This window comes from Taudactylus pleione, unplaced genomic scaffold, assembly GCF_031769625.1.
Source record: "Taudactylus pleione unplaced genomic scaffold, aTauple2 ptg000170l, whole genome shotgun sequence".
Classification (NCBI taxonomy): Eukaryota; Metazoa; Chordata; class Amphibia; order Anura; family Myobatrachidae; genus Taudactylus; species Taudactylus pleione.
In genome coordinates, this window is record NW_028284572.1 from 3,766,071 (window position 1) to 3,782,929 (window position 16,859).

General features: G+C 44.7%; 1 protein-coding gene across 1 annotated transcript in view; it reads right to left on the bottom strand.

The window, feature by feature from the left end:
• Nucleotides 1–16,859, bottom strand: part of RXFP1 (relaxin family peptide receptor 1) — a 321,924-nt gene that overhangs the window by 205,926 nt on the left and 99,139 nt on the right. The window contains exon 2 of the mRNA XM_088475345.1: nt 13,712–13,855. Coding sequence (XP_088331471.1) covers nt 13,712–13,855 — 144 coding nt within the window. The remainder of the gene's footprint in view (nt 1–13,711; nt 13,856–16,859) is intronic.

Below are 16,859 nucleotides of genomic sequence, written 5' to 3' on the forward strand. Positions count from 1 at the left end.
ATTAAGGTTGTTCTGCTTTCTTAGAAGCCAAACATTTATATGTGCAGGATCTCATTACTTCAGCTACATAAGAGTCACAGATCATTGACTCATCTTGCAAGCAGGCTAATTATAGCTAATATTAGTTTATTGAATGAATATTTGTGCAAGTTAGTAGATCACTATTTAAATCTGCTAATTGTTAAGCTTCAAATCGTTATCTTCTTGATAAGTGTCACCATGCTCAGAGAATTCATAAATACTTAAGGAATTTTGTTGCTGGTTTGTTCTACATCTTACTTCATTCATGTAGGCAAATGAGCTGAAGCATACTTACCAACTCTCCCTCATTGTCAGGGAGACTCCCTGAAATAGTAGCAATCTCCCTGTCTCCCTGAATAGTTCAGAAATCTCCCTGACTGCACATTACCCCCCATTATGCCCCATTATGTAGCTGTTATATTAATAAAAAAATAAGATATATACATTCAGTTGAGATCATTAGTATTTTCCTGCATTGGTTATAACGGCACAATGATCCCTATGGCTACATGTATTTTCTGATATGTATCAGTGCTTTTTCATCAACAAGTAGATATTGCTACAATCAATTTTATGACACGCCTCTCAGATGTAGCAGTATACGCCCACTTTACCGCCACGCTCATCGGTGCTGCTTTCACAATCTCCTTGAAACATAGTTGCCTACCTTTGCTGTCTCTTCCCCGGGTGGCGACGGGTGCAGGGCCTGACGATTTGCGTTATTAAGCCCCGTCCCCTCATAGTAAAATGCCTGCGATTGGCTTAAATTTAAATAGGGGCGGAGCCAAATGGGGCAAATCACGTCATTAAGCCCTGCCCCCTACATGGACACCCACGAACGCCGCGGAAATTCTATTTCTGCCCACTTCACTAGGAAGTGGGTTGAATTCGGAAGAAATGCCTACCCTTCCCGGAGTGCGGGGGGTTACCCGAAAAATAGGGAGCCTCCAGCGAAAACCGGGAGGGTAGGCATGTATGCCCTGAAATGCTTTTTCAAAAGTAGGTATGTGCCATACTTGCCGACTTTCTGGCTGCTACTTCCAGGAGGGAGCAGCCAGATCGGCAGGACGGGGGGTGTGGCCGGGTGGATGATGAGCATTTGTGGTGGGGGGCGGGCCACGCAATCGTGACATTTTGCCCCGCCCCACGACACAATGCCAATAATACAGGCATTGTGGAGCAAGGGGTGGGGTTAAAATGACCCGATTCAGTGTGAATTGTGTCACCGGCCCGTTCCGCTGTGGGGGGTTTAACTATTAATCGGGGGGTCAGGGGCATCGGTGGCTGCCGTGAAGCTTGCCTGCCTTTCCGGGGGGCCCGGCGCTGCACCCGATTTTGGAGAGGCTTCCGGTCAAATCGGGAGGGTAGGCAAGCCTGGTATGTGCTGAAGGGGTCTATTTATGATATGGATTAAAGCTTTTTACTAAAATAAAGTATTTTTTTTTTTTACAGTGTAGCTAATTATGGGCCTGATTCAGAGATGTACACTATGCCAATGCTTTTGCAAAAGGTAGCGTTTCTTTGCTACTGCACATGCGTCTGATACATTACTGTAGTGAGTCTTTATTCGCAGTGTGATTGACAGCATTTGGGGGAGGCAACGGGGAGTGTCGCAAAAAACACAATTGAGTCATGGCGTGTCACATTCTGCATCTGCGATCCCCTACGCAAGATATATGGCTCTGGCATCTCAGTTCCTGAAGTCATTCTGAATGACCATAGGGCTGCTCAGGAGTCCGATAATCGAAGGATCTGTGACCAAGCTGCAAATTTATACACAGTTGCTTGTATTTGCGATGCTGCCACTGGGCGTCTCAATGCAATCTCTGGTAGCTGCGACATTTGCATATTTTCGCAGAGTAACTGCGTATAGGATCGCAGCTGCAGTGGCAATAGCGTACAACTCAGGCCCTATAATAAAATAATTTTTCCTAGCTTTTAAAAATAATGTTATTTTATTTTATTTTTTTTATTTTAGACAGGTCACGTATGTTCAGAGGGGAACTAGACTGGCCAAAAAAGTGGTAATTGCTCAGCTGCCCCTAAAACAAAACAATAGAACCATAAGAGTATCCCTCTTGTCAGGGGCGGACTGGGGTTGAAAACCAGCCCGGGAAGTTTATGGAAGCAGCCCTAATTGGGGCGTGGTCTGATGAGGGGGCGGGATCCCTCCTCATAGGGCCTGATTCTGAGTTGGATGCAGTTGCAGCCTTCCTTCTGTCTTTTGCTGCAGTTTCGTCTGTGACTTTATGCTAATACCGCTACAATGCCCTTCCATGGTGTACATCCATGCGCCCAAATGTGCAAGGACTGAGACGCCCACTGTTCATGGCTATAGATGCTGCAGTCATGCTTTGTGTGTCTTAGATGCCACCATCGGTCGCACCATTGAAACTTTCACCAGCCCTATGCTAGGTGCAGATTATCCGTTTGAGTATGGCCTCCAATGTGAGCAGCCACTTTCAGCGACACACCCACGACTCTAGAGTAACATGGCCATGCTGCGCTACATCTGCATCTAATAAGCCAAAAACCTGTAACTGCCCAGGAATGCCTCTAACATTTCTAATTCACCTCTATGGGTGTGCATGTGAATAAGTACTGTGACTCTGTACGAACGCCATCAGGATGTATATGTGGTGCATGAAAATATTGCTCCACTGCATCCAACATTGTCTGACTCAGAACTAAGCCCACAATGCTGTATACCAGTGGTTCCCAAACTGTGCACCACGGCACCCTGCGTACCTCAGGTTGGTGGTCCAGCACCAAATCAAATTCTTTATTATGCCACAAAATATTGCCACGTATAACACATAATGACACAGAGTAATGCCCTTATAACAAATGATGCCACCGTGCCTCTTATACAGTGCCCCCTGTAGTAGTCCTCCTATAGTTGTGCCCCTTATGCAATGTCCCTGTAGTAGTGCCCCTTATGCAATGCCCCTTGTAGTAGTGCCCCTTATGAAATGTCCCCTGTAGCAGTGCCCATTATGCAGGCCCCCCTGTAGCAGTGCTCATTATGCAGGCACCCCTGGAGCAGTGCCCATTATGTAGGCCCCCCTAGAGCAGTGCCCATTATGTAGGCCCCCCTAGAGCAGTGCCCCTTATGTAGGCCCCCCTAGAGCAGTGCCCATTATGCAGGCCTCCCTAGAGCAGTGCCCATTATGCAGGCCCCTCTAGAGCAGTGCCCCTTATGTAGGCCCCCCTAGAGCAGTGCCCATTATGCAGGCCCCCTAGAGCAGTGCCCATTATGCAGCCCCCCTTGTAGCAGTGCCCCTTATGCAGCCCCTCTTGTAGCAGTGCCCCTTATGCAGCCCCTCTTGTAGCAGTGCCCCTTACTAGTGATGTCAGTGGGAGTGATTTTGGCTCTGATAGAGCCAAAATCACTCCAGGGCTTGCGGCAGCGAGACCCTACCGCAGGGTCTCCGTCGCAAGCCCGATGGTCGCGATGGTCAAGACCATCGCGACCATCATCATGGATGCTCGCATATGCTGTGGGTGGTCACCCACAGCTATGCGAGCGGCCAGGAGGCCGCTTCATTTTCATGGAGGAGGGCCCTGATTCAGAGCGAGCTCTCTGGTCAGAGCGTTCGGCTCTGAATCAGGCCCATAGATGGATAAGTAGATGGTAGCTTCTTTTTCTATCAAGGATATCCTTATCGATGAGTCCTTGTAGATCTTTTTAAGGTTCAGAGTGACATTTGAAGATAATGGATACACCGTTCTTAAGGTATACGATTGTTCTTTGCAATCCCACTGAAAGATACCCTTACACCAGAATACATCTTACATCAGATTTATCTTTTACACATCTATACTTTACACTTCACTTATCACCTTTCTTCCATTTTCATGTGATGCCCTGGGAATGGTCCTTGGCTGGATTCTTTTGGGGTGCCTGTGCCTCGGACGTGAACCCCTTAATGTTAGGGACACCGGTATATAGGAGCCTTGATGTTGGCCCGTCGCTTAATCATATATTTGCAAATGTATGCAACTAATACCTCTGAATATCTATTATCATGTAGGATTCAAGTATTTTTGCCAATATTGCTGCAGTGTGCTGGAGGGAATATCCCTTTTTTTTCCCTCTGGTTCAGTGTAAACCCTACCCTTTACAAGCAGCAGGGCAATATCATTAAGCTGATTTGAGCGACCACTATACTTTCTATTTGTACTTCTGAGAGGCATGAAGGGAGCCAGCATTGGGAGGATGTGCTGATCCTTATAGTGCCATTTGGAGGTTTCTGGGGTACCTCCTCGGTGAGTCAGCTCTGCTTATATATGTGCTGTTATCAGGCAGTACATTAATTGTAATTATATGACCCAGAGTGGGTGCTACTATTTGGTAGCAATAATTATTTTGGGGTGAACGTTTGGGCGTGGGGCCCCCGGGGTTATTCTGGCTGGGCCTTATTCAGGGCATCACCACTTAATTCACATAAATACTTTTTCATCACTTTTCTATTTGTTTGTTTATTATCTATGTAATTTTAATTCTTTCTTATTATATTAACACTTATTGATTTATCTTTTACACATCTATACTTTACACTTCACTATCACTTTTCTTCCATTTTCGTGTGATGCCCTGGGAATGGTCCTTGGCTGGATTCTTTTGGGATGCCTGTGCCTCGGACGTGAACCCCTTTATATTAGGGACACCGGTATAGAGGAGCCTTGACGCTGGCCCGGCGCTTAATCATATATTTGCAAATGTATGCAACTAATACCTCTGAATTCTGTTATCATGTAGGATTCAAGTATTTTTGCCAATATTGCTGCAATGTGCTGGAGGGAATATCCCTTTTTTTTCTTCTGTGGTTCAGTGTAAACCCCTCCCTTTACAAGCACCAGGGCAATATCATTAAGCTGATTTGAGCGACCACTACTTTCTATTTGTACTTCTGAGAGGCATAAAGGGAGCCAGCATTGGGAGGATGTGCTGGTCCTTATAGCGCCATTTGGAGGTTTCTGGGGTACCTCCTCGGTGAGTCAGCTCTCAGCTTATATATGTGCTGTTATCAGGCAGTACATTAATTGTAATTATATGACCCAGAGTGGGTGCTACTATTTGGTATCAATAATTATTTAGAATCCGTTGTAATTCCTACACCGTTCACCTGATTTGGATGTAATTACCCTCAAATTAAATTTGAAAGTCTGCAGTTAAAGCACATCTTGTTTGTTTCATTTCAAAGCCATTGTGGTGGTGAATAGAGGCCAAAATACGAAAATTCTGTCAATGTCCCAATATTTATGCACCTGACTGTATATAATGAATATTTAATTTTAGATCTAATATCTATCAGATGTTTTAAATCGTGATAACAATCACCCTCATTAATTATATAGCTTCCCTTCTGAATCTCTAATTGGTAGTAATAATGGGTAGATATTCATTACTTAACCGATTAGGATAACTGGTGGTGTTATATCACATATATTGGCCCTAATAGAGCATAGAAGTAGCAATGAAAATGTTTATATACTATAGCATCGAATTACCAACACATTTTGGTAAGTATTCTAACCCTAACCCACCTTTCTCACAGTCTAAACCTAATCCACCTCTACCGCAGCCTAACCCTAACCATCCCACACCTTAACCCTCCCCTCCTGCAGCCTAACTCTTCCCTTAGTGCCTAACCCTATGGCTAGTTTCATATACAACGGTTTTGTTATTATTTTACTAGTAACTTTTGGCAAATATTTAGCCTAGTAAAAATAAGTAAAAACAAACAGCAACAAAAACCAACCTCCACCACATCACCACAATAAAACTACAACCAATTATCACCGCAATAACAGCATCAAACCATAACCACTGCCATAACAACAATCAAACATCAGCACAATAACAAAAACCAATCACCACTACAATAACAAATCAAACCACCACTGCCACCAACACAAGAACCAATCATCACCCCAAAAACAACATCCAATCATCACGACGACATCATCATCATCCAACCACTACAACTGCCTCCACAGCAAACTATTACCACCTCCTCCACAGCAAACTACTATCACCTCCTCCACAGCAAACCACCACAACTGTAGTTTTTCCAAAAAAATGGGGATTCGCAGGGATAGAGCTTTATCGCAAGCTCTGTCCCTGCAAGGGATTTTTAATAGAACCCTGTGATATTACCTGAATCTGCAATGCGAATTCAGTCGGAAATATCACACTTCAATCTGCATTCTAAATACGGATTGTAGTGAAGAGGGCCCTAAGTGAGTGTAAGAACCTTGAATTGGGTTCTGAAGGGGAAGGGGAGCCAGTGGAGGGCTTGTAGGAGAAGGGAGACAGATGTAGAATGTTTGGAGGGAAAGATGATCTGAGCAGCAGCACTGAGAACAGATTGGATTAGAGAGGGGTGGGAGTCATGTAGGCCAGATAGGAGTAGGTTACAGTAGTCCATTCTGGAGATGACCAGTGAGTGGAAAATATTGTATCTATTTTATTATGTTACCAAAAGAAACTCCTAATTAGTTAGACTATGAAGTAAAAGGCTATTCTCAGCATACCAATACTGTACAAAAAATGTTGTTTGTTATTATAGGGCAAATTACCTAGTGTATTAAAGGATGAACACAATCATATTTACATGTATCGTGTGTCAGACTTGGAATTTTAAGGATTATACACATGGGCATTTGCCAGGTACTCTTGGTACTCATTGTCATGGCCACAAAACAGAGGCCCCATCTGAGCCGGATTATAAATGGGTAAGTGTGACTGCTTGTACTAATAGTTTCTGTTTGTCTATACAGTCATCCCACTGGCTGCATGGGTACCAATGGCTCACCAGGGCCAAGGATCCAGTAGCAGATTTACCGCTAGGAAACCAAAGTGGCCGCTTAGGGCCTGGAGGGACCCAGGGGGCATGTTGAAAGGGCTGAATAATGGTGGACCGCGAGCTCTTACGAAAATGCCAGAGCGCTGGGCTGGCTGAATACTCCCAGTGATTAGACAGCTGCCAGGTGCCAGCTCTAGCGCTCACCTGCTGTGGCTCTTCAGTATTTTGTGAATGAGAAATGGGGGCAGGGATGAGGGTGCATACAGTGACTGGGGAGGGGCACACTACCCCCGCCTTTTTACCATAGCAGAGCTTTTTGACCCTCACATATGCGGCGCTGTGCAAGCAGCTGTGGTCTGTGTAGGAAGGCAGTAGGGGCGGTCTGGACACCCTGCCCCCTGGGCCGCTACATCTTTGCTGCAATGAGGGCTGCCAGTGTGCACTACCCACACATTCCTGATGGCAAGGCTGTAAACAAGAGAGTGCTCCCAGTCCCTCTAATTGCATGTATGAGGGGACACCGTGGCCAGAGGTGTTGGGGAGGGCAGCGAGGGCCGTGCGCAGGGCCAGATTACCGCCCACAGAATACTGCCTGCCAGCTACTGCTTGGATTACCTTTTCCACCCAACAATTAACTGCATTTTCCAGTCTCCCTAATCCGTCCCCTCCTTTTCTTCCTTTTCACTTCCCCTGGGGAAGTGCAGCCATTGTCAGAGAGTCAGCTGCCTTTGATGATCCCAGTCATGAACTGGTATCTGAATTGTGCTTGGCCCGAGCTGGAATAATATGCTATTCGCAGACACAAGGAGCAGTGCCCCACGCCTACTTCTTTAGGACTGGTCATTGTGGTTATGATGCCTTTGCCTTGGACAGGCAGCGCAGAGTCAAATTATGTAGGTCCCAGCCACTTATCCTCTCTCCTCACCGGCGGGACCTGCTACTATTACCACGCGCACCGCGCAGTTCAAGAGGGAAACACAACAATGTGAGTATAGTACATCACTGTGTTTGCAGCCCCCTTCCCCCTCCTGGTCTCTACCCCTTCTCTCTCCTGTCCTCTACCCCCTATCCCCATTCTCCTCTCCTCTCCCCCTCACCCCTGCCCTCATCTGGAAACTGATACTTATTATAGATGCTTATTGCACATGATCTAAAAGTTTAAAGCTCTCTGGAAAAGGTGCTGCTGTAAATAAGATTTATGTAAAAAATGCATTACAGCATGCTACTTTCACCTTTTACATATTTGTGTTTAGAATTATTATTTGTTTTCTAACTAGAATGTTCCCTCAAATCCCATGATGACTAATTATATTCATATTTTTTCTAGCTGGTAGAGTTTTGCATATGATCATTTGACTGTTTTGTTATTGGTTTCATTTAATAAAATGCAGTGAAATAATTAGATTTAGTAGATTACTACAGTATTTGTCTCTCTGGCTACAGTTTTGTACTGTATATTTACCTCTCTCTCTATCCCTTCCCACCTGTGCCATTGCCCACCCACCTCTCGTGTGCCTATGCCTACCTTCCCAGTGTGTATAAGGTGTGTGATATCGGTGTTACCTGTGTATACTGATCTGTGGGGCTAATTCAGCAGTGCACATCAGTGCAATGCTAAACGCAGATTCCCGATTAACGGGAATCTGCATGTGTACAGGACCGTCCTGCGAATGTGCAGAACAGGTCCTACATGATTGCACGCAGCCCCTGTCTTTCTCTGAATGACAAGCAGAGGCATTTAATGGGCGGTGCAGGAGCAAGGATGAGGACGGGCCTACCTCTACGAACGCAGTTTCCTGGCCTCGCATGCTGGCCAGCCTGCGTAAGCCGAGGCTTACTCAGCTGGCTGGTGGCCCATTGCCGTCCACCTTCGCGAGCGATGGCCGCATGGTGATCCCAGCCTGCAACCTCGGTCGCGGTGCTGGGAAAATTCAGCAGGGGATGTCATACATTTGCAATTCCATCCTAAGGGCTGTGTTGAAGAGACTGGAGTAAATTCACAAAAGTGAGAGTTTTTAGAAGTGGATATGTCGCCCATAGCGACCAATGAGAATCTAGCTGTTATCTTCTAGAAGGTGCTAGTTAAATATTAAGTATATTTTGATTGGTTGCTATGAGCAACATCTCCTCTTCTAAAAAGTCTCACTTTAGTAAGGAATCGGTATGAGATGCTGGCGCTTCAGATCCCGACACCGGCATCCCGAAAGGTCTAGCATACCAACACTTGTTGGTCGGTATGCTAACCTCCTCTTTGGTGCCTAACCCTAACCCCCCCCCAATAGTGCCTAACCCTAACCCTCCCCCTCCACGGTGCCTAACCCTCCCCCCTTAGTGCCTAACCCTAATTCTCCCCCTAGTGCCTAACCCTAACCTCTAACCCTAAACCTAACCCCCCCTATTCTTACCTTTGGTATCCCAATGGTCGGGATGCGGGCGCCAGACTTCTGACTAGCGTCAGGATTTCGGCGCAGGTAATAGGAGCGTCGGCATCCAGACTGCCGGGATGCCGAACGCATACCTAGTAAACATACCCCTGTGAGTAGGGCAGACATGCTATGATTGTTGTGCTGCTGCTGTGAGGTGCTGAACCAGATGCTGGGAGAGTCAGACATGAAGTGGAGGAGACACTTAGTAAAGCTGGTGTAGCCCCACCAATTCTAAGGATGGTAGCTAGCTATATATGTATATATTTTATCCTTATATTGTGTGCCTCCACCTAGGCTATTTTATAAGGGCTATCCTAGGGTTGAGCTAATATATAATTTGTATAATGAAATGTTTTGTTTGGATTCAAATATTTACACAGTACTTATAAATCGACATTTATTCATTGCACTTAAATCAACACCTGTCTCCTTTCTTCCTTCACAGCTTCCCGATGAAAGACGTCCGTCAGATACCTTAAGGTAAGTAGTTCTATACACGGTTATTGGTTTTATACATATATTATCATCATATATCAGGCCTCACAAAGTATACGCATAAATATACAGGTAATATCACAATACAATTCCCATGAACATTCCCTCCCCATGCAATAAATCTGCTATACTGTAATGAAACTATACTGATGGATTTCTGTAAATAACATTCACAGTTAAAATATATAATAGTCAATTCTGTGAAGAGAATAAATGAAGATGAGTCTATATCAAGAGTCCTGTCTCTTCAACTAAAATGTCTTAGTCCTAAAGAGTAGAATCCAGGATTATCCTAGGCAAAAGAATAAGTTTATAGGATGAGCCCCAGTTTTATCCAAGTTTATGCATCCTTTTAGGGCTTATATATATGTACGGAAATCCTCTGACTCTGTAATTTACATAAAGATATACATATAAGTCTAGAGTGTAGTAGCCAGTGCTTTATCTACTGCAATACTCACACTGTACTATCGACGTGTAAAGTCTTGATACAATTGTATCCTTCTATTATTTGATACTTTTCTCCTGCGTTGGCTATACAGGTGCATATAGCAGTATTATATCCCTTAATTCATAGTGCCTTGCTGACAAGAAAGGGATTCTCTCTGATATATCCCCTGCTGTATACTTATAAATTATGCCGGTCTGCTTTACTAATGATGCTTGTAAGTGTGGTGTGGGGTTTTATAGTACTCACAACCACTCTGGATAGCTGTCAGGGACTGAAAGGGTTACACTGTATCAACTGCTGAAGTGGTGGCTACACTCTGTAGCTCTCAGGCTGTCAGCGTATCTCCAGCCCCTGCTCACACTTCAGGGTCCGCCTCTCCGTCTCTCCGCCTCCTGCGTGACCTCAGATCAGGGGATGCCCCTTCCGATGATGCGGCTTCCTGTTGCTGCTTACCGCTGGAGCCAAAGCCAGAACACACAGCTCTGTCTCCGGCAAACACAAAGGTAATGCCCACTCTGGCTTCAATGCTGGAGCTCCCGGCTGCTGCCGCTACTAGCGCTCACTCCTACAGTAGTGCCAGAGAGACGCCCAGCATGAGCACTGTTGGGGGAACTGCGGACTGGACTCTGCGCTGCTCCACTTTCTAAACTGCCTCGTGCCGCTGCACTGGCTAAATACCCCAGACCTATATGTTCACAATACGGAAATGTAATTACATACATTTATATTATTTACATACATTCCTCTATAATGATTATAGTATAAACCTATTATTAAACATTCAGATAATTTATATATTAACCCTTGTGTGTGTCCTGAACCCCTGGCCTATATTCATGTATTTTTTTAGCCATAAATTCATATGGCTACATTGGGCTGAGCAGAGTTAAGCTGAATAGCAGTATAAAGAGACTTGGAACAGGACTGTCATACACCTTCAGTGACCATTTACACTAAACTGATGCACAGTTGTTTCTGTGACTCAGGTCTATTTACTAAGCAGTGTTAGGAGACAGAGTGAAAAGTGATAAGGTGCCAGCCAATCAGCTCCCAACTGTCATTTTTCAAACACAGCCTGTGAGATGGCAGTTAGGAGCGGATTGGCTGGTACCTTATCACTTTTCACTCTGTCTCCTAACACTGTACTGTACTTACCTGTATCCCCACTCCAGCGACAGTATGACATCATGACGTCTCTCCCTAAACCCACTGCGGGACCCGGAATGCGGAGCTCAGGATTGAGCTCCAGCCTCCGGCTGCAGGAAGGGTGCCGCCAGGCACCAGCTGGTAACAAAATCTCAGTGGGCGCCCAGCAAATGGAGAAGGCGGCAGTGGCAGCTTTGCAGATCCTGCTGAATGTTTTGCGCTGTCCCTGCTTGCGGGACTTATTACACTTATAGAATTATTGAGAAGTTTGTTGCCTTTCATTACCTCGTTTATATTGAATGTTATTTATGCTGTTTATTGAATGCACCTGAATTGCTGCATTACCAGGCCTTTTATGTCATTGTCTATATTATAGTCTTAAGTGTATTACGGCCACAGTGTGGGTTGCTGTAGGGCAGGGATGGGGAACCTCAGGCCCGGGGGCCGCATAAGGCCCGCAGAATCATTTGGTCTGGCCCTCTGAGCTTTTTTGTGGTAGCCTCATCTGGTTAGTAGGGTGCCTAGAATGCCACCCTGCAGCCATAATGTATGCAGCAGTGCTGCCTGGAGCGTCCTTCAGACGGTCACACTGCTGCCCTTACAATGCCTCCTCAGGATGCTTCGGGCATTGCTGGAATCACCAGAGATTGTGGCCCCACACCAGTGCGACGTCACATAGGGAAAGGGGTGGCCTACACCGGGCCCGCAAATAATGTTATATATCAAAATGGCCCTCGGCAGAAAAAAGGTTCACCACACCTGCTGTAGGGCCTTTTACGTGACAATTATTAGTATTGTCAAGTATCAAGATTATTCATGGTGAAGTGCACAGTATCCAGATTATTTGTCACTCCTGAAGTATTTGTTTATTGCTCTATCAAAACTACATTTTGCTATTGCACGAAAATCGGGTGCCACTCCGGGCCCCCGGGAAAGGCAGGCAAGTCTCTCGGCAACCGCCGACCCCTGCACTCCCCACTGCTCTCACGGTCATAAGAGAATCCCACCGCGGCGGGGGCAAGTGATGTGGTTCACGATGAATCGCGTCATTTTGGCCCCCTGCTTCACAATGCAGGTAATATTGGCATTTTCTAGTGGGAGTGGGGCAAAATTATGGGATCACATGGCCATGCCCCCACTCCGCCCCTAATTCAACCCATGCCCCCTTGTTTTGCCCTCCCAGAAGGGGCAGTCAGAATGTCGGCAACCCTGAGTTAAGGCCCTATTGTGTTCTCAATAGCAATGGCCAAGGTTCAGTGTACTATAGTGTTATGGTAATTGATGCCCATATTGGGTTCAGCAAGTGAAAGGTTATCTTACATTGTATCTGTTATTGATCCAAGCAGATCTGTAGTGGTGGAGAATTCCCCTTTAATAAATCAAACGTCACTTTATTCTTGTTGTCATCCTTGTACTGTGATTTAGGGGTTCTCTGCCATGCTGTGACAGGGAAAAGCTTTCTAAGGCCAGGTACGATCCACACTAAACATAGACACCCACCACTAAGGGTGTCACACTAATATATACACATATGTGCTTTATGATAAATAAGTCATGTCCATGTTTTTCTGAACAAAAATTATGGGTAGATATATTATTCACAGCCACTGGAAATACTGCTTCAAATTACATTTAAGGTGATAAAAGGTGATTGAAGATATATGCTGAGATAAGAAAAGAGGGAATGAGGATAAGGAGAGATATATGCATAAAATAAAGATTAAGGATATGGAGAAACAAGCAGTGAACAATTACTTTGGGACACAGGAAATTAAATATTGGGGTGAAATGAGTATAATAAATGAAGAGGATAGATCCACTATGCCATAACGTTAGACTAAACATAAAATCTAATGGTAACCTTGGTTTTCACAGTAAATTCATGCAAAGCAGAGATGCACATTACATACTAGAGCCTAACCCTAAACTCCCCCCCTCCCGCTGCCTAACCCTAAGTCCCCTTGGGGTGCCTAAACCTAATTCCCCCCCACCCCGCGGCTGATACTTACCTTTCCCCGGTCTCCTTACGATCGGGATACTGCCTGCCGGGATCCCAGCTTTGGCATCCCCAGTCATGTCGGGATTCTGCCACCGGTGTTCTCTTGGCGATCGGGATTCTGGTACCAGGGTTCCAGCAGATGATATCCCGGTTGTCGGGATCTTATCCACATCCCCCTATTCAGGTGTGTGCCTCTATCAGTGCTAAAAACTAGGTGTAACCAGTAAGCAAGATGAATAGGAACAGAGCATCTGATATGGCATAATTGTAAGAACAGTTTTGTAGCAGACAAGTAAACGTTCTTCTCTTTAGTTAATTGGCATTATGGTAATGGGAGGATATAGAAAAATGTGAGACCTACCACAATTATCTTCATCCGCTTGGTTTCCACACTCATCCACACCATTACAATGCATCAACTGAGGAAGACATTTTGTGATATTGCCACAAGGAAAATATCCAAGAGGACAGGAGAAGTCTGAGTGCTCATTTTCCGAAGATGCAACTAATTTAAAAAGAAAAAAGATCACATATCACTTTTTACTTATACTCAAGTTTTACCTACAAGAAATGTGTAAATGAAACAATACCTTTTCTGTAATAGTATGAACTGTTATAATTGTATTTGTAATACTGTAACCACTAAACAAGTTATCATGAATGTTGCTGCTCACTGCCTTTCCACATATATCTGATATCTTGCTCCACATTGCAGACCATTATATGCCCACAATCATCGGACAACATTGTATCTCTGACACTAGATTACCTCTCACTTATAAATACCACCAACCATCTTGTCCCAAGACTCACTAATGTAAAACGGTCTATTTTTACAAAAGATACACTAATCCTTTCCCTATTTGCAACATGCATTCTCTAATAGAGCATATCTTGCACATTCCTATACTTCAATGTCTGTTACCATTGTGCAGCTGGGAATAAACCAGGGACGTACAGTCAGGGTAGGCAGAGCCTCCCCCAGTGGTGTCACTCATTTTAATCACTCTGGGGGTCTGGAGATGTGGACTGTGCCTGGGGACCAGCTTGTGGGCAGTGCCAGCTCCCTCACTTTGTCAAGAGCCGAGTGCTGCATGTAATGCTACAGTGCAGCACCATGCTCCTGTCACTGAGGAGGAGTCAGCACTTTGGTATCACCCCTTGGCGGGTGATACCCCTGGTGCAGCCCACCCCCTGTTGTGACGCCACTGGCGTCCCCTGTCATACTCCCTGTCAGACTGCAGATTTTTGACTTTGTATTATTCTGATCGTTTTCACTTTGTATTTTTCTGATCGTTTTTATAGGCTAAATCTCTCCACAATTGCAGCACTCCCTGGAAATACAGGGGTAGATGAGAGATGGGGCAGTAATGGCTCAGCCTCACCTCTGATTGCTCAGACACTGCCTGGAGCTGGTGGCTGGGCCACAAAGCAGCCAATGAAACACATAGAAAAAGAGCTAATGGAGGCATTCCTCACTGTGAGGGTTGTGCCTTGAGCTCTGATGGACACCTCAGATGATCAGGTGACCAGTCCAGGAAGTACTCAGGCATCGGAGCTCAGCAGCAGCACTGAGGAGGGAAGGAAATTGGAATATGCATACAGAGGAAACACACAAAGGAGAAAAAAGTGAGGAGGGTCCGCTGCTAGGGGAGATCTGTGTGTGTGTGGGGGAAACCTTTTGTGCTGGAGGGATATTCTGTGGGATATTAGGTGTGAAGGGGATCTGTGCTATGGGGAATCTGTGTGTTGGGGAGGATCTGTGTGAGGGGGAGATCTGTGCAAGTGGGGCAGGTTCACATATGTGTGTGTAAATCTGGCTCTGATGCTAGCCAGTGCCTCGCCATACATTGACCTCAGCGCACGTCTCCGGGTTCCACCACTGAATTGGTTGTGATGTATAGATCATCATAGATAGAGGTAAAATGCACTCAACCCCCTTAGAAGTAGTGATGAACGGTACAGTTTTTCTGAAAACCATACATACCAGAGCTTTGGGCTTCCGAGTCAAACCGAGTCCAGGCTCAGGTCTACCCATAAGTTCGGATCTCGGATCTAAAAACCAGAACTTGGGTTTTTGATTGCATGTCAACAGGTCCAAATTACATGATTTTATAATTTTTTTTCCATTTGAAAGAAATCCAAAACCAAACCAAAACACTTGAGGGTGGTTTTACCAAAGCCATAACATTTGAGGGTGATTTTGCCGACACCAAAACACGGGGGTCCATGCACATCTCTACTACTGATGGCAAAAGCAACAGTAAAGGTGAACACAAGATACCCTTTATTAGAGAGCGTGTTTAGCAAAAAGTTACAGACAATTGGACTTATTATTTTAAATAGGTCATGTGTTTCTAGTTTACATGTTCAAATCTAATATTAGATTTGATATTACAATATATATTTGTGCTTTCCTATCTACAGTTAAGTCATTTGCACAAGCAGTTTTTGACATCAAATGTCAGATTATTGTGCCATGTGTGTTAAGATCAAGAATTTTCTACAAGCTACAGTAGCCACTCAACTGTACTTGTATATGAAATAATATAAGCTTGCTCTGATCCCTGTGCCTTCATATGATTATTCTATCTGATGAATGTAATGTATGTATATGTAATGTAAGGCATGATTTGCAAACATCTAATTCTCAGTACATTAGGAAGAGCTTGGACTCCAGGCACCTCCTTCTCCCTTCTGCAATAGCTGAAGATTTTTCCACAGGATTTAATTCTGATGGATCCCAATAGTAAAATGACCCATATTAACCTGTTGACATCCGGGATCTGGACACTATGGCCCTCATCAGGTACAATGAAGAGACTATTACAAGTACTAATCAACTTCTAAAAAAATATGGGTATGGATTGCTGGCAGTCGGAATGCAGATGGTCAGAATACCGATAGCGGCATCCGGACAGTCAGAATCTCGACACCCATCAGGCAGGGGTGTATCTAGAGGTCGGAGCGCCCCTGGCAAAATAGGGGCCTGGCGCCCCCCCCCACCCCGTTGGCAGTTAGCAACGCAGGATTTTTAGTGGGCTGTGTATATATATATATATATATATATATATATATATATATATATATATAGTCAGGTCCATAAATATTGGGACATTGACAGAATTTTCATATTTTGGCCTCTATTCACCACCACAATGGCTTTGAAATGAAACAAACAAGATGTGCTTTAACTGCAGACTTTCAGTTTTGAGGGTAATTACATCCAAATCAGGTGAACGGTGTAGGAATTACAACGGTTTCTATATGTGCCTCCCACTTTTTAAGGGGCCAAAAGTAATGGGACTATCAACTCAAAAGTTATTTCATGGACAGGTGTGGGCTATTCCTTCGTTATTTCATTATCAATTAAGCAGGTAAAAGGTCTGGAGTTGATTCTAGGTGTGACATTTGCATTTGGAATCAGTTGCTGTCGACTCTCAATATGAGATCCAAAGAGCTGTCACTATCAGTGAAGCAAGCCATCATTAGGCTGAAAAATCATAACA